The 26,491-nt window shown below is 40.5% G+C and overlaps 2 protein-coding genes across 2 annotated transcripts in view; one reads left to right on the top strand and one right to left on the bottom strand.

Moving 5' to 3' along the window:
* Positions 1-8,057, bottom strand: part of CFAP95 (cilia and flagella associated protein 95) — a 127,163-nt gene extending 119,106 nt beyond the window's left edge. The window contains exons 1-2 of the mRNA XM_045065081.1: positions 7,928-8,057; positions 2,411-2,526 (exon numbers count right to left, since the gene is read on the bottom strand). The gene's annotated coding sequence lies outside the window, so the exon portion shown is untranslated. The remainder of the gene's footprint in view (positions 1-2,410; positions 2,527-7,927) is intronic.
* A 92-nt stretch (positions 8,058-8,149) lies between these two features.
* Positions 8,150-26,491, top strand: part of PTAR1 (protein prenyltransferase alpha subunit repeat containing 1) — a 50,569-nt gene continuing 32,227 nt past the window's right edge. The window contains exons 1-2 of the mRNA XM_045065078.1: positions 8,150-8,324; positions 18,444-18,613. Of these exons, the coding sequence (XP_044921013.1) occupies positions 8,239-8,324; positions 18,444-18,613 (256 nt within the window). The 5' untranslated portion in view covers positions 8,150-8,238. The remainder of the gene's footprint in view (positions 8,325-18,443; positions 18,614-26,491) is intronic.

Raw genomic sequence — 26,491 nt, 5'->3', positions numbered from 1 at the left:
TTCAATTATCCCTAGACCATGTCCAGTTTTCAGTAAAAGATTACATGGCATGCTAAAAAAAAAAAAAAAGAAAATAAACAAACAAAAACACCCCACAGAATCTGAAGTGAAAACCTAACACCAGAACCTGATTTGGTCAAATAAACAAATAAAATCTTTAAAAAATATATGGCCTCAAGTTTTCTCGTGAATAAGCCTCTGATTAAATTCCTACATGACTTCCTCCACCACTTTATTGCATCAGTACTCTGTGTCGGCTATTCCATCCTCTCCTACTCTCCCCATCCTTCTATTCATTCATTTAAGTACTGATGGAGAGCCCCACTATATGCAAGGTAAGGTACAGGGGTACTGCACCACACAGGATAAACAGGATTCTAGCCCTTGTGAAGTTGATATTCTGTAGGATAAAGATACTGAATCAGTAAGACAACCGTTAATTACATCTGAGATATGCAACAAGAAAAAAAAATACAAGAGTCTATGAATATACAATGATAGTCTTAGTCTTTCTTTCCTCTGAGGTATTTGACTTCATGATTAGTGAGTAGTAGTAGTAGTAGTCTTTGGTAAAAACATATATGACAGAGAATGGAAAATAAACCCTTAAAACATTCAGGGGACTGCTATCATAATGAAGTTGATAAGATTTCAGCCATCTGGGGCACATCACAAAATTTTTTTCACCAAAGTGAAGGCCAAGTTGTTTCACGTTGTACACTCCACCGCTGAGAAAGAGACATATGGGTCACTTTGGATTCAGGAGGCAATAAATCCTCTATTTGAATGTTCTAGCTTGAGTAATTTACTGAGTAACCGATAGTTTTTAATGGGGCCCAGAGCTTCCAGGCAAGCTGATCTTGGGCCACATGACCAAGAAGACCCAATGGTAGGGGGAAAAACCATGGCAATACCCTTAGAGTTTAGGGGGGGAAAGCCTATTCCTCTTCCACTGATAAAGATTACCCTTTTGAGAAATAGTTCTAGGCTTGCTGCTGGGCTCTCAAGACTAAACACCTGACCCATGGGATCGCAGACAGCCATGCAACATGAGCTGTTGTGATGAACTGCACAGTGTAGTGCAATAAAAACACAAAGGATATAGAAAGGGAGAAAAACTGGAGCTACGCAATCATGCTCATAGATGACCTTCTGGTAACAGCAAGATTGAAATCACTTTACTAACACTGTCAGGTCAGTAAAAGTTACTAGTTTGCCTTCCTTCAATTCCTGATCCATGCCATGTAGGCTCCTTTCTTAGAACCTTCACACACATTGTTTCCACTGCTGGTGAGGCTCTTTTCCAGCTTTTCTTAGGGCTGGTTCCTTCTCATCTTTCATGTCTCAGCTTAAATGTCACCACCCACAACGGACTTCCCGACCACCCTGTCTAAAGCTCTGCCCTTACCCCCACACTGTTATCGTCTGTCACGGTACTTTCCTTTTCCTTTCTGTGCCATGTGTTACAATCTGCTGCTACATATTGTCTGTTTATTTGAATACTGTGTATCTCTTCCATCACACTGTAAGTCCCACAAGAAGGCAAGAATGATATCTGCTTTCTTCACCATTGTATATCCTACAGTTGGCACAATGTCTTATACACTGTAACACTAAAGTTCATGGAATAAATTAGTACAACGCTTGGACTCTCATCTTCTCAAGAGCGATATTTGGCCTTTGGACTCTCATCTTCTCAAGAGCGGTATTTGGCCTTCTCCTTCTATAAACCCAGTATTCCATCTTTCACACTATCCTTTTTGTACACTGATGGTGATTTGGGAGACCTACCATAGAAATTAAAGTGCTTAAAGTCAGGACAAATTGGGGAGTTACTAATGGCATTTTCTTAAAACTTAGACTATGGGAATCTACTTCTCTATAAATGTTGTACTGTAAGTTAGAGCATAATTCAATATTTAACAAAGAAGGCTCAGCATTTCCTATGGGTGATTTTGACCTAACATTAATTTTGATGAGTCCCACCACTGCCTTAAAACATGCAAACAGGACAAAAAGGAGAAATAATGTAAATTTTTGTGATAAAATTTCTGAGCTGAAAAATTAACTAAAGTAAAATGAAAGAAAGGGAGGTACAGCTTTGTCTTACTTTTAGGCAATTACTGAAGAAGTCTCAGACTCAACCTCTTCTGTAGTCAAAATGAAACTTTTCTAACTTTCTAAATGTTTAGTTATGATTTTTTAACCTAACTCTATGGTTTTTATTGTTAAAATATTTATATTAAGATATAAATAAAATGTAAAGCAGAAAAGAGCCCTAAGAATGTATTCATAATTGGGAACTTCTTTCATTTCATCATCCAATGGAAGGCATATTACCAAGAAAATTCCTACAACAATTTGACATCTTCAATACATGAGAAACATTCATGGCAGCATGGAAGCATACCTATCTCCCCAGCTGTTTCCACATGGAGTTCCATGACTGGCTCTTTTTCTCTGTGTTTCTCTCAGACGTTTTCTTCTGTTCTTTTCTGAAGATTACATCATAGGTCTTTTGGGCCTCTGTGGTAGGAAGGAAGAAGAGGGCAAAGCAAAAGGATGACATTTTCAAACGATCAAATGTCAAGAAAAATATCACTTACTCAGCAACAAAAACCTTATTATACAACTAGTACCCTTCTGTATCCTCAGGGATTCTAACATCAGCGTTAACTGGTCATTTAAAGTCATCTTCATGATTAGCATCTTGATAACAATTATCAAACTTGTCAGATTAAAAAAAATCACTTTTTAACTAGGAGACTACAATCGCAGTATAATAATTTTCTTTAAACTGTTTTAGATTTTCATATTGATAGTATGCAGTTAGTCTTGGTTTACTATTGTTTTACTCATTACTCATAATGAGTCTTTCTTTATCCACAGAAGTCATAATTTATATAGTGCTTCATAGTTTAAAGATGAGATCATATGCATCTTCTCCTGTTTATCTCAACAATTAGAATAATGAAGGGCTAGCAAGAACAATTAAGTGTAAGAATAGATGGCATTTGTATTCATGGTTTTGTAACTTTTAAAAAAGTAGTACTTGATTGTCTATGAAGTTTTGTTTCGGGGAAAAATAAACCCATACAGTAAGGTAAAGGGTATACCAAAACTCTCCTAAGTTTAATGCACATGTTATTTAAAATTCATTTCTTAATTTCTATTCCATTTTTTGAAGTGGTATTTAATATAATAAAAACTTTAAAAATGATTACTACTTCTGTGAACTTTTAAGAATTCATAAAAACACATTGGTAGTGTAGCTTTTTGACAAGCATTATTTCTCTGCTATTTGTTAATAAGTTCTTGGATTTTAAATTTTATGATAGTGATAAAATTGAAGTTTGGCATATTATAACTATATAGTTACAATGGTAATATTATGAAGCATTTAAAATTGAACACTTTTTCTTAGTGGAAAGAAGTTTATTGTTTTTGTAATAATAGCTAATACTATTTACACTCTATTTTATGTAACATTACCATGGGAAATGGACTTCAAATAAATGGAGTAAATAAACAACACATCATAGTGATCTAAGTAGAATAACAGAATGTAATTGGAAACATGGTAAGTTTCTCCATGGTTCTTCACAAAAGTAATTACTAGGTTTGTCATTAAAATCACCTTGGCAGCGCACCTGGGTGGCTCAGTGGGTTAAAGCCTCTGCCTTCAGTTCAGGTTATGATCCCAGGGTCCTGGGATCGAGTCCCACATTGGGCTCTCTGCTCAGCAGGGAGCCTGCTTCTTCCTCTCTCTATCTCTCTCTGCCTGCCTCTCTGCCTACTTGTGCTCTCTGTCAAATAAATAAATAAAATCTTAAAAAAAAATAATCTTGTCTTCTTTCCTAGCAAGGCCATCAGCATATATATTAGGTTTTTTGTTATAGAAAGTTTGGAATACCCAGAAGAACATATAGAATATATATAGGTCTTAATTATCTCTAGTAATTCTATCATACAGATACAACTATTAACATTTCATTTTATATCCTCCTGGTCTATTATATAGATGTATATGTGATTACATTGATATTACATATAATTTGTTTTATATATATAATTAGGGTTGTCTTGTATGCTGTTTTGGTATTTCTTTTTGTCATTACATATCTACCTTTTCCCCACCATCAAATAGTCGTCTATAATATGAAAAGCATGAGTGGGGAGGAAGGGGAGACTGTCGAAATATTTTCACAGATACATTAGAGGTCACTTAAAGTCACTTAAAAATCATACATCTCTGGGCGCCTGGGTGGCTCAGACCATTAAGCATCTGCCTTCAGCTCAGGCCATGATCCCAGGGTCCTGGGATTAAGTCCCACATCTGGCTCCCTGCTCAATGAAGAGCCTGCTTCTCCTCCCTCTGCCTTCCCCTGCTTGTGCACTCTCTCTGCATAAATTAAATAAATAAAATCTTTTAAAAAATTCAATACATCTCTAAAAAAATATAAGTATATATATTTGTTAGCTAACTAACAAATAGATCTTTGTTTTTATTAACATATACTTAAAAAATTCTTTTTAAATTATGAAAATTATAATTTGTTGTGTTAGAAAGTAAAATTCTCCTATAAATAAATCTCCCATTAAGAATTTGGTATATATTCTTCCAGTTTTAATGTGCTTTTAAGTGACTAAATAGTATTTCAACTTACAGATTTACTGTAATTTACTAAATTCCCAACATTGGGCACTTAAGCTATTTACAATATTTCATTATTTTGCAGATCCCTGAATGAAAATCTTTGATTCCTTCAACAAATCATGCTAAATTTATCATATCCTATTCTCATATACATATCATAATTAAGTCTCATGAATTTCAATACTGAACTTCTTTGAACCTACTTCCTTATCTGCAAATTTAGGGGGTTAGATCACAGTTCTAATATGCCCCAATTCTAAAAAATTTGAGTTGTAAACATAGTAGCTCCTTAATAATTGAGTAAAAACATTTGTGAACTCTTAGAAGAAACACGAGATATATAATTCATGTCTTTCAAATGAGTACAAAGGAGTATGTGCATTGAGGTGTGTGTAGGTGGAAGGCATAAACAGAACCATACAGAGGAATTATCTTCTTTGATCACCAATTTTATTTCAGGATTGAAGGATAAAGTTTGGGGTTTTATCCCTGTAAATATATTTTAAGATTTTAAAATCTTACCAATTTTTAAGATAAAGTCTTTGAAAAAAATTGTATTTTTTTGTATGTTGCCCCTAGAAGTCAGGAGTTATTTGCTACCTTTATTAGGATAGGATGCAAGGCTTTAAACGAAGAGGAAGACTTATCATATGTAACCCAAACCATTTAAGAACTGACATCACATTCTTAAGAGTAACTAGGGTATTTGAAGTAAGGCTTGGCCTTGGACTCTAAACACACATTCACTCACTTCACTGCCTCATTTGAGAACTTGTCAAGAGCTTAAGGTTTTTTTGATTTTACTAATTCAAACCTGTCCCATCTTGCTTTTACACAATTTCATGAAACTTCTAGCTCATTTCTTTTAAAACCAGAAGGCTAATGTCCTGACAGCAGGTCTAACTTTTATCAACATACTGATGTTGGAAACAAAGGCAGAAGAAAAATTATTTAATTGTGACAATGCCTTGAAACAGGCAGAGTGACATTCCTCCGGGAACTCAATTGCCTTGATATTAATAGTTTGCTAAAGGCAAAGGCAATCCTAGGGGCACCTGGGTGGCTCAGTGGGTTTTGCCTCTGCCTTCAGCTCAGGTCATGGTCTCAGGGTTACTGGGATTGAGCCCCACACCAGGTGCTCTGCTCAGAGGGGAGACTGCTTCCCGCTTCCTCCTCTCTCTCTGCCTGCCTCTCTGCCTACTTGTGATCTCTGCCTCTGTCAAATAAATAAACAAAATCTTAAAAAAAAAAAAAAAAAAGGCAATCCTAGCCTGACAACCCCCCACCCCCCCACCCCAGGATACTCTACTTTAACATATAAAAATTCCTTTAGAAATTTCCTTTATCTCTAAACCCCCAAAATACGTATTGGCAATCACCCTCCAAGCATATGGCCCACCAACATACATTTGAAGGGTCTCATGACGAAAGTTTTATTAGACAGTAATAAGCGATCATGTCCCAACAATAGCTAGCCCTAACAACATCCTGGAAACCTTGTTTCCAAAATTCCTTAGGGACTTAGGCTATCCCTAACCCCCTCTCAACTTGAATGTATGTAACAGGCCACTTCTCCTGGCCCCACTGCATCTCTTTCTGCCCATGGGTCCTGCCCCCGGGCTTTAATAGAATCGGCTCCGGAATTCTCCCTTGGCCATTGGCTTCAACCCTCCTAATGATGAGGGAGCAGGAGGCTGGCTGAGGACAAAGCAAAAGCTGGCGCCTTGCACCCCCCTCTTCCATCCGCTCCCCTCCATAGGTGTAGCATTCCTCAGGCACCCCTGACTGCCATAAAATAAATAGTTAACTTGCTGAGATCACAATCCTACAAGACAGGAGTCTCCCTTAGTTTGCAAATGTCCTTGAGATTACAACAAAGAAGTTACCTTATCAATAGCCCAATTTCCAAAGACACAGAACTCAGTTCCTCAAGCCTAATGTTACCCTCCCCTCCATAAAAACCGAAGGAGGTGGAGATAGAAGGAAAAGTAAATAAAGTTAAATTTCTTCTAAACCTAAATCTCATTAACAAGGATACTTGATAGCAGGAATGTAACATTCCACCAGACTCCCAATTGTCTTTAAACCTAAATCTCATTAACAGGGATGCTTGATAGCAGGAATGTAACATTCCACCAGGAGACTCTCAATTGTCTTTACTTGATAGTAACTAAGCCTTCAATATCCTGATAGTATTCTTTGCCCCAATAGCCCTTTGTCCTCACCTACCCAACTCCTGCGTATATAACGTCACCTAGGTTCTAAAACTTCATCACTAACGTTCTCTCCTCTATCAATACCCACGGGGAGTACTGTCCCCTGAATGTGGCTCACTCATAGTTCTCATTCGATGCTTTATGAATTTTGCAACAAGTGCATGGTTTTTACATCCACAATCACCAACCGTCCTTCAAACGCTCCACCTTATTTCGCATTAAACAGACCATGAACTTGCTTTTAAAAAGTGTTTAAAAGCTAGATCTCAAGGAGTAAAGAGAACTGAACCCAAAGCACCCAGATTTCTCTATCACAGAAGGGGGAAGGGACATCTGACAGAAGGCACTGCAAAATCCAAATGAACTGGGAAGCCAGCTTTTCTTACAAAAAAAACAAAAAACAAAAAACAAAAAACAAACAAACAAACAAAAAAAACCCAAAAAAAAACCAGTTGTAGCGAGGTTCACGGCTATCAAGAGCAAACTCTGTCAGGGTCTTGGATCTCTGCCTCCGAAACCGACCCGCAACCTTCAAAGCACATCAAGTGATGCACAAAGTGAAGTACGCTCACAGAAAATCCATTTAAAATAATTTCTGTACGTCTCCCATAGCCTGGGAAACAACTTTTCTTTCCTTTCTCGTCTTCTTTTAATACATTAAGTTTTTTTAAAAAAAATTATTATCAATATGATTATTATTATTTTAAATGTCCGCCGAGAGACCGAAAGTGGCACGCGGGTACAGAGGAGGTCGCGGACACGGTCCCACTGGGCTCCCTCGCGGCCGGCGTCGGAGGGCCGCGCCACCCCTGCACCCGCGAAGAGGCTCTGCACACGCCCAGGGGCCCACCGCTCCGGAGGACCCGCACTTCAGTTAAACTTTCTGCAGAAGCCCCGGAAAGTCGGTTCCCACAACACGTGAGAGCGGCCGGCCGGGCCGGGGTGGGGGTGGGGGCTTCACGCCGACTCTGGCTCCGGAGGAGGGACTTTAGGACCCCTCCCTCTTCGGCCCCGAGTGAACCAGAAATTAGAATAAAATGTGTAAAACAGCGACCTCAAGTAACTTTGCAAAGGAATCTGCAGCATCTCCGCGGACGCTCAGAACCCCGGCTACCAGCGAAACGTCGGGGACCAACCAGTCCGCCTCAGCCCGGGAGGGAGGCGGGCGCCACGCCCCAGCCGCCGGCGCGTGACCCGGAAGTGCTCGGCGGCGGCGGCGGCGGCGGCTGCGACGGCGGCGGGGGCGGGGGCGGGGGCGCGGCCAAAACGGCGCACACGCGCGCGCGCGCGCTCCCCCGCGGAACTCCCGCCGGCCGCCCGGCGCTCTCCCGGAGGCGCGTCCGAGCCGCCGCGGCCGCCGCCAACATGGCCGAGACGAGCGAAGAGGTGGCGGTGCTGGTGCAGCGGGTGGTGAAGGACATCACTAACGCCTTCAGGAGGAATCCGCACATGTGAGTGGCGCGCCGGCGGCGCCACCGCCTCCGCCGGCTGCGGGGGTCGTCGGGGGGCGGGCAGGGGCGGGGCCGAGCCTGGAGCCGACCTCCGGGGGCACGTCCCGGCCCGCGCGCCCCTCTCGGGAGGGGACCGATCGAGGTTCGGGGCCCGACGGTCGTCGGCCGCCGCAGGGCCCGCTTTCCGCTACCGGAACGCGCCCGCGGGCGAGTCTCCAGAAGTGACCTCGGAAAATCACAACGGAGCGACTTTTTTCGCTCCCCTTCCCCGGGACTTCACGGAACTCGAAGGACTTCACGCGTGTGTCCCCAGCCTACATTCGTGTAAGGTACACGGGCACGCACGTTGTGGTCCTGCAGATGCTTTGTAAACACAACTCTTGGGAGGTTCATCCCGGACCGGTAGTGGGGGGGGGGTCACCGATCATCTTTCCTTCAGTGAGTGGGCCAGTTTGCTCGCTGGAGCTAGTTTGAGGCTGCTTTTGACTCTCGCCCCACATGTCCCAAGATCGTGGAGGGACTCCGACGGAACAGTGTGCCTTGATGGTGAACAGAGCATTCACAGCAGTGTGGCCTCTGTAGGCACAGGATGCGACGGGTGGAAAGCCCAGGCAACCTTGACACTTTTTAGCATTAGCTGATTCATAGTTACGGGGAACATTTTAATTCTTTTCGTATCCAGATGCTGCCGCCCTCTCTAAGTAGGACACCACAGGACTGACGCGCGTCTCGCTCCCTCCTTCCTTTGCATGGTACTAGGAGTACTCCGGGAAGATCCCAGAAGAGACTGTATTCTTTTTGACACTTTTGCCTTCGTGTAACGAGTGAAAAAGGAAGCTATTAAAAGGAATGTCTACAGTATACAAAAGAGGAGGGAGAAGCAAGAATGTTTAATTTCCCTTCCTCTTTTTTCTCCCCGCTCACCGCAAAAGAAAGATACATGGAATCTAGTTTTACATTATTTTCACTTTCTCTAATTGTTCGTGAAGGTTTTCTTTTTAATATTCTATTTTTTAAACGGGAACACATGAATTATGCTTTTTGATGCATTTTAAACCGTAGGTACCAACCTTACATCTAAATGAAGGGTTCTTTTCCTTCAAAGCAGTGCCTATAAAAATTAAGACCTCAGATGTCTTGCTCCCTGCGGTACACAATTGGAGACCTGTAATAGTGCCTCATTAAAGACAAAACGCTGCTAGCCTCGAAACACACCTGCCTCTGAGAGCGTCCTCATCTTTTCCCCTTGTCACTGCTGCCTTTTTTTAAATGAGCGTTTGGAATGTTTTCTTGGCAGTAACCATAGTGGGTACTGGGTCTTGTAAAGAATGCTTTGATGCCTTGTATATCAGTCTTTCAGTCCCTTTTCGAGAATGAGAGCTTCAGTGTAAGTAAGAGACAACCTCAAAAAAAGTTTGTTTAAGGGAATGGCCTATTTTCTCATCACTGATGTTGTTTTTCTTGAAATTGTAGCAGGGATTAGAAGCCTAATAAATACAGCGATCACAGTTTCTCTTCTTTAAGGTAGATTGAAAAAGCGCATCAGAGGCGCCTGGGTGGCTCAGTCTGTTAAGTATCTGACTCTTGGTTTCACCTCAGGTCATGATCTCAGGGACCTGAGATGGAGCCCTGCTCCTGCATCAGGCTCCCTGCTCAGCGGGCAGTCGGCTTCCCCCTCTCCCTTACCCCCCCTTTTCTCTTTCTCAAATAAATAAATCTTTTTTAAAAATCAGTGTTTTATATTTGAAGAAACAGATTGAGTGTTCACTGGTGTGGGGGGTTAGAGCACAGTTTGGAATACATCTCAGTTTTTCTGGATCACTCATAAAGGACTTTAATGCCCCAATCATTTTTTTTTTAAGATTTTATTTATTTATTTGACAGACAGAGATCACAAGTAGGCAGAGAGGCAGGCAGAGAGAGAGGGAAGCAGGCTTCCTGCGGAGCAGGCAGCCCGATGCGGGGCTTGATCCCAGGACCCTGAGATCATGACCCGAGCCGAAGGCAGCAGCCCAAACCACTGAGCCACCCAGGCGCCCCCCCAATCATATTTTTCATGGTGAAAGCTCACATGCTCTCTATCAGTGCATAATTTAATATTACTAATAAGCATTTGGGTCATTCAAAGATTTAAAAGGTTGAAATAAGTTGAGCATTTGAAAGTTGAAATGATACATAATACAGGTGCAAAGAATTTAAGTAGCTTAACTAACTCATTGTTTAATATTAATTTTCAGCGCTTTTGTGGTATATATTTTGTATAATAATGATATCTTCAATAATATTACTATGTGGCATCTTTAAAAATGTCTTATGGTTTGGAATTTGTTTTGTTTTGTTTTGTTTTTTGATTGCCTGTACTTCTTCCCCTAATCTAGCCCTCTTACTTCCAAAATAAATAGGCTGTATTTCTGGTTAAAAGAAAAAAAGAAGACATTGTTTATCTCAATAGTTAGTTACCTAATTATACTTTTCAGTATTATAGGAAAAAGTTTTTCATTCTTTTAGTTTTCCTTTTTTCTTCACACACAAGATAGATTGTAATTTTATTAGACATCATCTACTCCATTAAACATATTGACTTTGTTTCTGTAAAAATGCCTACCCAGGAGAAGTCGAACATACATTGGTTAAGATGTGGATTTTATTACTGGTAGATGTGGATAGGTTACCCTCTGTCAACTTCATTCTCCTTTTGATCTAGTGAGGTTGATGAGAATGCAGGAAAATCACCTTGCCCAATGTCTGGCCCTTAGCTGCCACTAGCTAAATGTTAGATTTAACCTGAATTTCTGTATTCCTCAGAAAACCATATTAGCCAACTGCATGGTGAATGTGAAATACTTTATAAGTTGAAAAATACCATACGAATTTTTGTACGGTTGACTCTTGGAGAATACCATTGGAAAAAGCGCTGAAGTCTTGACCCAGGGACTAGCAGTAGCTTACTAAATAGGCCTATGCTGATGTGGAAGAGAGCTGTTTATGGTGTAATTAGGGTCATATCAAAAGTCTCTTGCCCACCAAGTTATTTTTTTATTACTGTTTAAAATATTAATTGAACTCTGACTGTTGATGAGATGTTATAGGTACTGTCCTCACAGTGTAGAATGGGAAGTATTCTTATACTCAAGGCACAGAAGTATCTGTGGTGGTGGCATTGTCCTGTCTGTGCTGTTTAGTATGCTTGCGTACTTGAAATGTGGCTAATGTGAATGGGGAACTGAATTTTAAATTTTATTTAATGTTAATTAACTTATACATAGTGCCCATATGTGCCTAGTGACTACTGTATTGCACAGTGTAGCTCTGGATGGAGACACAAGACCCACCTGCATGCACAGTGAATTAACCTTGCAAGGCAGCTGGTGATAAAGGCTGGACTGAGCAAGTGCTGGGAGAGTGTACTAGGTGTAGGAGGAAGGCTTTTTGTGCCTAGGCCAGGGCCCTTAAGGGAGGCGGGTTTGAGCTGAACATTGAAGGCTGGGTAGGATTTACAGTCTCAGAGACAGAGCCAAGGACCTCCACACGAAACTGTGAATTAACCCAAAGTAGCAAAATGTGATTGAGAAGATAATAGTAGAGTCAGGTTATGGAAGTCCTTGACTATGTGGCTTAATTTCTTTCATTCCATGTATGCATTCAGCAAAAGAGCACCTGTATTTGACAGATACAATTCTAGACCCTGGATGTGCAGGTCTAGGAGTGGGACGCACATATCACACATCGTCCTTGGCCCAGTAGGACAAACCAACGCACAGAATATGAAAGGAGCCTGAAAGAATTAGAAGGATACTTGGAAGGAATAATAACAGAGGGGCCTAACTTAAATGAGAACCTCAAAATAAATCTTTTAAGGAAATAGCAACTAAATTGGGACATCAGGGATGGATGAGTTGGCTAAGAGAAAACAGCCTTCCCAGGCAGTGACTAGGCCCCGGTAACTTTGGATAACTTTAGAGTAAGGGAGTAGTAAGGAAAAGCACATCTTTAAATTGAATTTGAAGAGTAGGAAACCACAAGTCTGAATTGTCTTCTTACACTTAATTTTTTATCTATGTATTTAAATAATAGCATAGTTGTAAAAATTTGGATTTGGAATCTGGCAGTCCTGGATTTGAATCTTAGCTTACCAATCAGTAACTGGTAGACTTAGACAAGACTCTTTCTTCATCTATAAAAGGGGTTAAAATTCCTACCTTAGGGCGCCTGGGTGGCTCAGTGGGTTAAGCTGCTGCCTTCGGCTCAGGTCATGATCTCAGGGTCCTGGGATCGAGTCCCGCATCGGGCTCTCTGCTCAGCAGGGAGCCTGCTTCCCTCTCTCTCTCTCTCTGCCTGCCTCTCCATCTACTCGTGATTTCTGTCTGTCAAATAAATAAATAAAATCTTTAAAAAAAAAAAAAAAATTCCTACCTTAAATTCCTTGTGTGAAATAAATGAAACACAGAGCCCTGCACACAACAGTCAATAGACAGTAGCAGTTTTTGTAGCTTTTTTTTTTTTTAAAGATTTTATTTATTTATTTGACAGAGATCACAGTAGGCAGAGAGGCAGGCAGAGAGAGAGAGGAGGAAGCAGGCTCCCTACTGACCAGAGAGCCCGATGCGGGACTCGATCCCGGGACCCTGAGATCATGACCTGAGCCGAAGGCAGCGGCTTAACCCACTGAGCCACCCAGGCGCCCCTGTAGCTGTTTTTAAAATATGTCCAGTCATACCATTCCAGCAATACATGGAGTTGTACTCTTTAGAATTGAGAAAGACCATGAGGTTTCTGAAATATCTTGATCACCAGGCAAAGTTTTAGTTATCAATATGAAAGGGTCAGTTCCTTTAGATATTTTGCTAACTTTACTTTTTAGTCATTTTAGAAAGAATTCCAGTTTGAAGGTGGAAAAATCCCCTTTTTAAAAAGATTTTATTTATCTGAGAGAGAGAAAGGGAGAGGACATGAGGAGGGAGAAGGGTAGAGAGAGAAGGAGAGAGAGAATCTCTAGCAGACCCTGCTCTGAGCACAGAATAGGACTCAGGGCTCTGTTTCACGACCCTGAGATCATGACATGAACCGAAATCAAGAGTGGGACTCTTAACTGACGGAGCCACCCAGGTGCCCCCCCCAAATAACTTTTAGGCTAAGATTTGGCCGTTTCCTGAATCCTTGGGCTGAGTTTTCTGTATGGTCACTCCATATTACTGGGTTCAGTTTAGTATATTTTAGGATCATTCTTCCCTCCCAAAGGGGAGACTGGGTGATACTACTTTTGAAAATAATATGCGAGCCTACTCTTAATTGATGATGTTTCTGAAATTGCAGGTAAGGAAAGCTGTCTAAACGGGGAGTAAAGTCAATGTCTGTATTACCTGAACTTTGAACTTCATTTGGAAGTCAGTGGGTCTCCATTGTGAATTGAAGCACTCAGAAAGCTGTTGGTGCTTTGTATGATCTTTTTAAGTAAGGTTGTTGGTTCATTCCATTGTGCTGGTTTTTTTGAGCAGCCCTTAAAAGTAACCTAGTAAGTGAGGTTCGTGGTATCTGAGGATATTAGAACTTTTTCACCATCCCGAACCTTCAGGTCTTTAACAATCCTATGACATTGGTAATGTAGGTAATTATTTGAGTGTCCTTGTTAAATATCAGGGATCTAATTTTCAGAAACCTAAAAATATAAAAGACTGTAATTTAGTTGTAGCAAAAGAATCAGAAATTTCTCTTTTAACATTATTTCACAAGGAAAAAACTGGAGCTATATCTGGTATGTATAGTACATTTCTTGCAGCCATTAAAAATATAAAAAATAATTATGGAGGAAGATGTTTAATATAAATTGTTAAATTCTAAAAAAGCATTGTAGGATTCTAACAACGTGGACAGAACTACAGTATATTATGCTAAGTGAAATAAGTCAGAGAAATACAAATGATTTCACTCACATGTAGAATTCAAGAAAGAAAACAGATGAACATAGGGGAAGGGAAGGAAAAATAAGATAAAAACAGAGGGCGGCAAACCGGAAGAGACTCCCATGTAGAGAACAAACTGAGGGTTGCTGGAGGGGGGGTCGGTGGGAGAATAGGCCAAATGGGGGATGGGCATGAAGGGGATTCTGGATGTAATGAGTACTGTGTGCTATTTATCAGTGGTGAGTCACCAAATTCTACTTCTGAAACTGATACGACACTGTATGTTAACTAACTTGAATTTAAATAAAAATTAATGAATAAAAGGAAAAAAAAAAACACTGTAGGAGAGCATGTCCACTATAATACCACTTCTGTAAAAACACTTAGAAAAAAAGGGTGCATACCCAAGCAGTAGTGTAGACGGATAGACAGACTTTTAGTTTGTACCCCCCACCTTGAGTTTTCTAACTTTTCTTGTATATAAAATTAGAATTTAAATAGCCAGAAATCTAGAAGGAATTTTACTAAATCCTGCTTGCTTTCACTGATGTTTTTTTTATCTTCAGTGTCTTGGGTTTGGGGCTGACTATTAAGAGATCCAGATTTTTTTTTTTTTAAAAAGATTTTATTTATTTATTTGACAGACAGAGACCACAAGTAAGCAGAGAGGCAGGCAGAGAAAGAGGAGGAAGCAGGCTCCCTGCTGAGCAGAGAGCCCGATGTGGGGCTCCATCCCAGGACCCTGGGATCATGACCTGAGCCGAAGGCAGAGGCTTTAACCCACTGAGCCACCCAGGCGCCCCGAGATCCAGATTTTTAACTTAGCATTAGTGGTGTGATGGTTGACCTTGGGTAATCATTTTAACCTCAGTGGACCTCAGTTTTCTTGTCTGACAAAATGAGATACTGGGGGGGGGGGGGGAATGAGGCCCCTCCCAATTTTAAAATGATTCTAGAATCCTATTCTAAATTATGTGAAAAAAAAAAAGTGGACTACGACCTGAGGGACTCCGCATAGGAGAACTCTGAAGTCAAATACGCTGTTAACTTGGAAGCTTATTGACCTACCTATCTTTATCAAGTACAGATTATATTTTTAGGAAGCAGCAAAGCACTGTATTTTAGGGTCAAATCACTTGACAAAGGCTTAATGTTTTTGCTTCACCTTGCCATCTGTTAATCAAATAACTTTTCTGGTTGGCCTCAGGCTCTTGACTGAATTAAAAATCTGCATCTTTGCCTGTTACTTCCAGCTTACCACATGCTCTACCTTGTAATATTTGTTCTTCCTAAGGGGCATTATTATTCCTCAGATAAGGATCCCAATGACAAGTGGCTTGCCATATTCCCATTTGACTCTCAGTGGTAGAACGGAAGCTAGCTAGAACCCTGGACCTTGGAAGATGGACCACTTTTGTCTACATCCTATTACCTCTCTCTGATGTTTTCCCTAGTGCTTTACATTCTGTGATATGGCCACTTCCATGAGAATAACTGTCAGGTTTCTCAGTCAGAATTTGGAAGCTGAAAGAGACCTAGCAGTCCATTTCCCTTATTTAGAGATGTAATGCAGTTCCACCGTTTTACAAATGAGGAAATTAAGGTCTGTAGAAGCCAAATGATAGATAAGGCCCATGTAGATGAAATCCTGACAGAGCTAGGACTTGGATCCATCGCATTAGAAGGAAGTCAGAGATAATGTTCTTTTGGAGAGTCAAGAAGGGATATTCTTTGAAAACCATTTATTTGAATATTTTCACTGAAGTGCGTAATAATCAACCTTTCAGGAGCAGTTACTGAGCATCTGCTATATCAAGACAGTATTGTTTTTTTTTTTTTTAATTAGTTCTTGAAAGAATGGTACCCAACTAAAGAAGTGTGTTTTTTATTTGTGCAGATGGCTCTGTCCTTTCATTTAGGTACTGAATTAATAACTGGACATTTTATTTTTGGCGTTAATAATGAGCAAGGCAGGTTTTTACATTGTGAATTTGAGTAACTGCTCCTCCCTCGCAAATGGACTGTACCACAAGGTAGAATCTTTTATTCTTGTTTATTCTTGTTACTCTAGCATTCATACTGTTGACTTAGGCAGTTCTTTGAAGTGTTTTAAGTGGTTATTAGATCTCGGAAAATAGACTTTCTTAAAATAATTTTGCTGTTTTCTTTAATTCTAGCTTAATTTTTTAATGTTCTATTTTATATAGTAAGACCTAAATATCAGAAAATGCCAGAGATACAGGCAAATGCTCTGGACATGGCTAGGTGTCCTAATGGTGAATTAGGTAGATGTTACATTAACCAAATACAAATGCAAAACATTTTGAAATACCAGATGTTGAGCTCAGATGTGCTCAGCATTGTTTCATGCTTCCTACAAAACTTTGTACTACTGGAATGGCAAAGTGTTAACATTTTATTATAGATATTGATGCAGTCTGCATCAAAACTATCAGCACTTCAGAGACTGGGACCACCTTGTTTTATTTTTGCATTTTCGGGACTTAACATAGTACTCAGTACCTTCCGGTACTCACAGAAGGTACTGATGTGATATATTAGAACACCTCTGAATCACGTGAGCCAGTCAAGACCATTTTCAAATTTTGTCAAGACCAAAAGCCTTAGGTCTCAAAATCTACTTCAAGTGAAAACAGCTTGAACGAATGGTTCGTGATTTAACCCATAGAGTACCCTTGTTTATCAATGAGTCCCTATCTCATTAATGAAGTGATCAGTAGAAAGTAGATTATGTCCGAGCTATCTAGTGTGGAGTTTCCAGGAGAGATTCTATTGTAGCTCCACAACTTCCCACCAATTTGTGATGGTGGCCCAAGAGGACTTTTCTATACCCTGTAATTGTCCCTGTTTCCCCCTCTTGTATCTACCAAACTACTTTGTTCTTGGTTGGAGAATTCCAGGGACATAATAGAAAATGTCATACATAACTTCTGAAAACCAGTTTTTTATTATTTTAATGTAGGCAGTTATCATAACATCTTTGTAATTGAAAGGCATGTGCCGTTTTTGCAAAACCATCTTTATGTTTGCTGGTTCATTTACTGTGTATGTCAGCTGCTGTACATTTATTAAATTTTTGCCTCAAATATAAATTTTCAAATTAAGGGAGGCAGTTTGAAGGACATGGATGCCGCCTTAAATGAAAATGACCTAAATTCTGGAATGTATTTTGTGTTTTAGCAGCATTTATCAGTGTGTGGTTTTTTTTTTTTTAATTCAATGACTTATGAATGATTATAAAGAAGAAAAATGGCCCCCAATCTTATTGAAAAGGCGACTTTTATTGATAATTTGTTTCTCCTCTGCATAGATTAAGTATAAGTACATTTATTGACATATTTTTAAAACAAATAATACATACAAATGATTAGAAAATTTAAACTGTATAAAAATAAAATACTTTATCTCCCCCCAAATTTCTTGGGCTCCTTTTTCAAAAAAAACTATACAAAATGCTTTACACTATATACTTGGTATTTTGCTCTTTTTCTGGTTTTATATGTCTTGACAGTCTTTCCATACCAGCAGATGCGAATCTGTCTCCACCACCTCTACCTTGTGCACCTCTACCACATGGATTACCCTATTTATTCTACCCCTCTTATACTGATACATAGTTAGATTGTTTCCTGTTTGGTTGCAATGTTGCAGTAAACATTCTGTTGGCACATTTTGGCATAGGATAATTTCTGAGCAGTGGAATCACTGGGGCTCAGAGTATATGCAATTTAAAATTTGGAAGACATTTTCAAAATTCCATCCAAAGACAAGTTTTCATTTTTATCACAAAGTCAGCATACTAATTTTTCTGTACTCTTGACTGTATTAAAAAACATTTTTTAAAATTTCTACTAATCTAGCAGGTAAACTAAATAATATTTTTAAGAAAGGGAAATATGGGGGCGCTTGGGTGGCTCAGTCAGTTAAGTGACTCTTGATTTCCGTTCAAGTCATGATCTCAGAGCCCTGCTATTGAGCCCACAACAGGCTCTCTGCTCAGCAGGGAGTCGGCTTGAAGGGTGTCTCTCTCTTCCTCTGCCCTTCCTCTCTCTCCCTCTTCCCCCACAAAAAATAAATCTTTAAAAAAAAGACAAAGAGAAATATGTTACTTTTCTTTTTAATAGTCTGTAGGATTTGAAAAATGTTGAAAAAACAAATAGTCTTATCTTGAATTCTTCTTTTTGTTTTACATATTAAGAGATGAAATTGGCCTGATCCCATGCCCTGAAGCTAGGTATAACCGGAGTCCCATAGTCCTGGTTGAAAACAAACTTGGTGTGGAGAGCTGGTGTGTCAAGTTCCTCTTACCTTATGTCCACAACAAGCTCCTTTTGTACAGAACAAGAAAGCAATGGCTGAACAAAGACGGTGAGTATGAACTCTGTCCTCCTCCTTTGTTTTTTGGAAACCACAGGGAATACAGGGGGAGGAGCCTTCTCTGGGTGTTGGCATTCCTGGATTTGGGTTCTGGCTCTTTCATTCACTGCCTGGGTGGCAGCTTAACCTCTCTGTCAAATGAGGAGTTTGAACCTGTCAGTACTTTCTCGTTTTGACTCCATAGTGATACAGGATTCCAGGCTACCTACTGCAGCCTGGACAGTACATCAGAGCAGTTCTGATTTTACCTTGTTATGTATCATGGTTATTCATAAAATTTTATTTGAAGAAGACATCCTATGGCTGTAAAAGAAAGTTGGAAAAATACTGAAGAGGACTCTAGTTCCTTCAAGCTCAGATTTCTGGTTTCTAATCCTTTAGGAACTCTAAAAGCTACAGAACTCATTTTGGTAGCAGACCAAATGGGATAACAGAGGGATGATGGTGTTAGTTACACTGTGACCCAGCTCAGTGATTTATGGAGGTGCTGTTATGCTGTGAATCCCCGCTGAGCTTTGGGCCCTCTGTGTCTTCTTTCTATGCTGATAAAAGCAAAAGAAAACCATCCCAGCTTCCACTTCTTTTCTCCTCTGAGACAGCTCTTGCTGCACGGGACAATCTCTGTTCATCCTATCTGGTCTCTTTCCTTAGCTTTCCCCCCATATGAGATATTAAGCACCCTTGTGCATGAATTACCTTTGCTTTTTAGGTTAAAAAAAAAAAAGGTAGAATACTCATTCATGTTCTTAACTGTTTTTGTAAAGCCACCTGTTCCCATATACAGCCATACCTTCCGAAGTGCTCAGTATGCCTGGAGGCTCATTTTGAATAAGAACTTTGTGTCCTAGAGAATTTTAATTACCAGTTTGGTAGCCATTACCATGAGCCTACTCCTACCAGAAGCTGTTCTAAGTACTGTGGGGATGAAAAGATGAATAATATGTGTTCCTTTTACTCAAGAAGCTTACAGTTGGGTGAAAAACAATCTCTTTGTGGAGTGTCACCAAAGGCATGACATACTGATTTCCTTGTATTCCTCTTAGCATTGTCCTTAACATACTATCATAATAGCAATTTTCTCTGTTTAGGTCAGTAGAAAGGGAATCTGACTTGAAGATTTAATGTGACATAGTTTCTGTTTTCTGTGGGTTTCACTCAGTCAGTCCTCTGATACATACTTCTTGTAAGACTCTGCCTACGGGGGCACCTGGATGGCTCAGTGGGTTAAAGCCTCTGCCTTTGGCTCAGGTCATGATCTCAGGGTCCTGGGATCAAGTCCCACGTAGGGCTCTCTGCGGGGAGCCTGCTTCCTCCTCTTTCTCTGCCTGCCTCCCTGCCTACTTGTGATTTCTGTCAAATAAATAAAATCTTAAAAAAAAAAAAAAAGATTCTGCCTACGTTTATGGCATAGCTTAAGTTTGTGGCATAAACTTAAAGCAATAAGTTTAGCCATAAATTTAAAAGTAAGGATATTTATGCATTGTTAGGCCCTCTTTCATTCTCCCTTCCATCACCCTAAAGTGGATAGTTTGTTTATGAAACCTATAGTAAGTTTCAGTAACATTAAGGTATAAAGTAACACCATACGAATCCATCAAGGTTGTTTTTTTGTTTTTTTGGGGGGGGTTGTTTTGTTTTGTTTTTGTTTTGCCAAATACAGCTGTATTGTGTGTGTTCGTGCACACAAAAATGTATAATTGAGCCAATACATAACTAGCTTGGGGAGGTGGGGAGACAGATGATGATCTTGTAGTAAAGAAGAAACAGTATAAATTTTTAAAATGTCAAAGGCTACTGTTAATGTTGTATCAGATCATCATTTTTTGCCCATTCATGTATGCTAGCCTAGCCTGCCCTCTCCCTGCAGCCCTCCAGGTCCTTCTGTCCATTTTCCTATATCTTATATCTCTGGACACTGCCCTGCAGACTTTGCTGAGTCTCCTCATCGTGAAGTTTTAGTCTTTGTAGGCCCAAGAAGACCCACAAGAAGATCAAATGGTTAAGCTCACTCACACAAATAACTAGCACCTAAATTTTGAATTCTGGCACAACTGTGTGTGAGTACAGAAGCAATTTGATGTTATTTTAACTTATATCTTCATGGAAACAGTTTTTAATTTCCCATTTTGGGTGCATGGCGACAGTGTAGTTTAGTGTAGTATCACATACTACTCAGGTTGTGTATTGTATTAACAGTAAAAACATGGAAGTGAATTTCTAATGTGACAGAAAAAAGATACCTGAAAATGCTGATTAACAGAAGAGAATTCTGCCAAACTTGTTAACTGAAGCAGTTATTACACAGAGGTGAATATTGCTAAGGGAAAAAAGGGAAAAGTATTAGAAAAAGGCAGTTATTTTGTGAAAATGCTATACCTTTAAAGCAGTTTTTGTAGAATACATATATAAGAAGAGCCAAGTGAACAAAGCTCTCAGTTTAAGGATTTCAGAAACGTCCGTGTCTGTGTGTTTGATCATGCCCAAATCCTAGGCATCACCTAGGAATGTATTCTATTACTGAAGGTGACCTTTATTCTTGGGATAGATTTCTTTCTTTATAACCAGACTGAATTCATGCTCCCATTAATGTGCTGAATTCCTTAGGCGTTTGGAAAGCATCTGTACTAGTTAGAGTTCTCCAGAGAAACAATCAGAAAATTTTATATAGACTAACATGATTGTGGAGGCTGAAAAGTCCCATAGTCTTGCTTGCTTCAAGCTGGAGACCCAAGAAAGCCAATGATAAAATTTAGCTTGAGTTGAAGGCCTCAGACCCCAGGGGAGCCAGAGTTTTAAATCCCAGCCCAAAGGCCAGAGAAGATTAGGTGAGATGTCCGAACTCAAGCAGACAGACAGGGGGCAAAGACCTTTTGTTGCAGATGGGTCCTCTATAGACCAGATGATGCACACCCACATTGGGGAGGGCAGTCTGCTTCATGGAGTCTGCTGATTTCAGTGCTAATCTCACAGACATGCTCGGAAATAATGTTTACTAATGTTTCATCTGGACACCCTGTAGCCAGTCAAGTTTAATGGTAGAACCAAAGTCAACCATCACAGCATCCCTCTTCATTGCTTGGAGACTGATGTTTTTTTAAGTCTGCTGCCGTGTTAGCCTTATTTGGGTTGAGAGGGGAATGATACTGTGATTCTGATTTTTGAGAAATCCACGACAGAAATGAAGCGAGAGAGAAGGCCACAGATTGGAGTCCTCCCTGAGCAGAGGAGCTCTGGCGCACACTTGCACTGTCTCCAAGTGGGTCCTCCATCATTTGCGCTTGCTGCCCCCTCTTTCTCACAGCCTCTGCCAACTGTGCTCTCTTTAATGGCCATCTTCTGCTCTTCATGTCTTCTTTCTCACCTGGACAATTGTGATGACCCCATAGCTGGTCTACCCTGTTTTCAGTCTCTTCTGTAGCCTGTGTTCATCATGCCACTAGCCAGTCATTTCACATGTACGTCTCAGCAACACTTCTTTTTTTTTTTTTTAAAGATTTATTTACTTATTTATTTGACAGAGAGAGTGAGCACAGGCAGACAGAGTGGCAGGCAGAGGCAGAGGGAGAAGCAGGCTCCCCACTGAGCAAGGAGCCTGATGTGGGACTCGATCCCAGGACGCTGGGATCATGACCTGAGCCAAAGGCAGCTGCTTAACCAACTGAGCCACCCAGGCGTCCCTCAGCAACACTTCTTAGAAACGCACTTTGAGAGGTGCTTTTCTGAAATACACATCTGTGCATCTTATTTCATGATGCCTACAGGGTCAGGTTGGGGTTCAAACTCCTTGGTATGGTATTCAAGGACCTTCACAGTCTGTCCCCAGCCTTCATTACCAGCTTTTCCTCTGCCTTACATTCGGCATCAGATCTTGTATATTCTCAGCTTCCAGGCTGATGGCAGCTCACAGACAGATTTCGTTTTGGCTTATAAAATGTTTCTTAAACTGTTTTTAATATGTTTGGTAAACATTTAAAGTCAGGATGAACTTTGAAAGTTCACATGGAAATCTGGATTTGTCTTCACTTGAAAAATCGAAAGTGTTGGATCGTAAATTTCTGCACGCCAACAGTTGGCTGGGGCTCCCAGCCTCTGCTTTTCTTGACGGGGTAAGCCTGTTGCAGTTGGCCACAGCCTCCTCGTGTCCTTCAGACACTAAGGCAGAGTGTCAGTTGCTACTTACTATCAGGTTTGCTTTGCTACTTTTTTGATGTTCATTTGAATGTAGAAGCATCAGGATCTGTAGCATTTGACATACTTCCCAGCCACAACACACTCTGTGCCACTTCTTGGACTTTACCGTGTCTTCCTGCTTTACTTCCATGCCTTCGCTGAGGCTAGGTTCACATCTTATGTTGTCACCATTGTGATTAGCAGTGCTGTGCACACACGCAAAGGCTGTTTGACTACTTCGGGAAGCCAGGATTATGTCTCTTCAGCCCTACAGAAGTCCTTTATTCAGACCGCTTGCATAGTAGCACTTACCATGTGTCATCGTAGTTGATTATTTAAACATTTTTCCCGGGTAGATTGTGAGTTTGTTTTTTTTTTTTTTTTTTTTAGATTGTGAGTTTGTTAAAAAGAGGGATTGTGGCTTGTCTGCCTTTATGTCCTCGGCTCCTTTATGTTTTCAATAGACATTTGTCAAATGAGTAGTGAGAGTTTGGTAAGCAAGAGGATTTAGCTTAGTCTGGCTATCGATTCAATGACTGTATTCTGTAATGAAAGGGCCTTTCTTGTGTTTATCACATAGCTTTATCTCAAACCTCTCTTCTTGTGGTCACCAGAATGTATTTTGGAGAAGGAGGTTAACCAATCCAAACGATCTTGGACATATTTCTAGAGGCCTGGAAACATATCTCTGTCAGGGACAGTTGGCCAATGCAATGACCATTACCAGGTGACTGCTGGCTTTGGGCCATTTCTGGAATCCCATTGTGGCTAAGAAGGAATTGATTTTTCTCCGACTTTTCCTTAGCATCCTTTTGTCCTCTCCTTGTCACAGTTGGAATTTAGCTACTTTCCTTGGTTCATTTTCTCCTGGTGATGGGATGATGAATTAGTCATGTATCGGAGTGGTTTAACAAAGGAACATTTGTTTGCTGGCATATGTTCTGGTATTTGTAGAGAGATCTGTTTAATTTCAAGAGACCATAAGGACATCAGTACCTCACATCTTCTGGGTAACAAAGGATATGGTGTATGGTTGATAAAATGTAAAAGTAAAATAGTTTTAAAAAAGTAAAAAGTAAAAAAAAGTTAAAGTAAAATAGTTACCATCAGCTGTTGATCATACATGTTTATCTTTTGATCTTGGTTCCGCCCTGACTTGAAGAGGACAAAGTAATTGTAGACAGTGTGCTAGAGTAGAAAGAACATCTGCTTTGAAGGAAAACATCTAGATGTAGACTCAGTTGGTCAGCCTGCTGAAGTCATTTAGCAGTGACTTAAGGCAAATTATTGAACCTCTTCCTGTTTCTTCACCAAAAGAAGGGAATTGTAAAAGGCTTCAGAGGGCTTTTGAGAAGATCGCACGAGTTAGGATGTATAAAGCACCCAGTGAGGTGTGTCGCATATACTAGGCTCTCAGAAAACACGAGTTCCTTTCTCTGATTTAATCAGAACCAGTGGGGAAGAAAAAAAGAAAATTCATGTAATTCAGGAATGATTCTTTGATTATGCAATATTTCTAAACCTGTTGCTTCTCTTTCCCTTTCCTATCTCTGACATTTCGCTTTACCCCCACCTCTTGGATCTGACTGGAATGCTTCCTGAAGGAGGTCCTGTCTGAACTTGAGTCCTGAGTGGGGAGGACTTGGCAGTTTGTCAGACAGGACAGGAAAAAGGCTTGTGGCTGCAGGTGTTTTATACGTAACCCGTGAGGCCGTTGATGTTGTAAATCCTGAGATTCTTAGAAGCTGAGCAATAAGCTGCCGAGCGGTCACTGCTTAGCCCAGTTAGGCAGTTGTTTTCCTCCCTCTGGTGGCATCCAGTCCCAGTACAGCTGGCAGAGCTGGGCCAGGAGATAGAGGCTTGGAAACTGGAATTATCGTTGTGTGCTTGATGTGTGTCAGGTATTGTCCTAACACTTCGTGAGTGTGAATCGTGTAAGACCCATGAGGTGGTGCTATTATTAGCTCCATTTTACCTATGAGGAAGACACAGAGGCACAGAGAGGTTAAGCGCCTTGCCCAGGTACTTCCTGGAAAGTTGGGGCTGAGCTTTGAATCCAGCTGTTGCTGGTATCCTAGAGGTAGGATGAGCCCCGCTGGTAGAGGAAGCCTTCTTTGGATTAGCTTTTCTTCCCACACAGCCACAAAATGAAAAGTGGAACCTTTGGTATTTTCTGTGTTTACTGGTTTCTGCCTTGTCCTGCCTCCCAGAAGTATCTCTGTGATGGAGGAGGAACTTACCTTCCCTCTGATGGGGAAGGAGGGTTGTGTTAGGAGTGTGGTTGACCCTTCTGCAATGCAGAGATTACAGCACTGGACTCACCCCGCGTAGTGCATTCAAAAATCGGCATATATCTTCTGACTCCGAAAAACTTAACTAGGAACAGCCTACTGTTGATAGAAGACTTACTGATAACATAGTCAATGCAAATTTTGTATGTTACATATATTATTTACTGTATTCTTACAATAAAGTAAGCTAGAGAAAAGAAGATCATAAAGAAGAGAAAATACATTTACAGTACTGTACTGTACTTATTGAAAAAATTTCACAAATGGACCTGTGTGGCACAAACCCATGTTGTTCGAGGGTCAGCTGTACAAACAAATAGCGACTACCTTTAGTTACACACATTTTTTTTTTTTAAGATTTTATTTATTTATTTATTTATTTATTTATTTGACAGAGAAAGAGTGAGAGAGGGCATGAGAGGGGTGAGGATCAGAGGGAGAAGCAGACTTCCTGCTGAGCAGGGAGCCCAATGTGGGACGTGATCCCGGGACTCCAGGATCATGATTTGGGCCTAAGTTAGTCGCTTAACCAGCTGAGCTATTCCTGGTGCCGCACACATTTCTTTTTAATGCCAAATAAAGAGAGTCTAATAAGTACCAGGTTACCTAGGTAGTGTTGGTTGAGCATTTACTATATGTCAAATAACGAGAACTGGAATAAATCTCACTCGGCTCACAACAGAGATTGATGTTCTCATCATTCTTGTTTCACAGATAAGGAAACTGATGTTCGAAAACGTTAAGTTACATAGGCAATTAAGTGGAGAAGCTGGGATTCAAACCTAGGTGCCATGGCTTATAATTCCTCTATGCTGTCGGTACACATGGAACTTTTTGGACAGGGGCCATATTTTTCTCATCTTTGTTGAGTGAATGAGTAATCTGAAGATGTATTAGAGAGGACCTGCCTCCAAAAAGTGCAGTCTCATCAAGAAGAGATTATTTATACAGTATCAGTAATCAAGTAAGATACATACGAACATAGAAATGAAGATTCCTGCAGGTAGGTAGGTCAGGAGAGACTTTATGGAAAAAAGAAAATTTTTGTTTAATAATCAGATAAAGGAGGACATTTCTGGCAGAGAGAGGAGCAAACAGGTAAAGCTGATTATCCAGAGAAGGTAGTCAGATAGGAGTTGCGTTTAGAGAATGGTGGGGTTTGACTCAGGTAGAGTATAGCACATGAAGGGCAGGTAGTAGAAGGGTGGCTGAGAGGAGATTGTGGGCTCTTGTTTTTGACCAGGTTCTAGTTTTCTGGTACATTTCTCCAGTACCCCGTGCTCTAGCCAAGTTCGGATGGCCACCACCTGTCGGAGAGCGCCCTGTGTGACCTTCCTTGCCTCTATCCGTGCTTATACTTTTTTCCAGTCTGCAGTGCCCTTTACCACTTTATCCATTTATAGCCTTC

The sequence above is a fragment of the Mustela putorius genome, unplaced genomic scaffold, assembly GCF_011764305.1.
Source record: "Mustela putorius furo isolate JIRA1106 unplaced genomic scaffold, ASM1176430v1.1 tig00003854_pilon_pilon_pilon, whole genome shotgun sequence".
Taxonomy (NCBI): Eukaryota; Metazoa; Chordata; class Mammalia; order Carnivora; family Mustelidae; genus Mustela; species Mustela putorius.
This window is presented reverse-complemented; position numbering and strand designations above follow the sequence as displayed.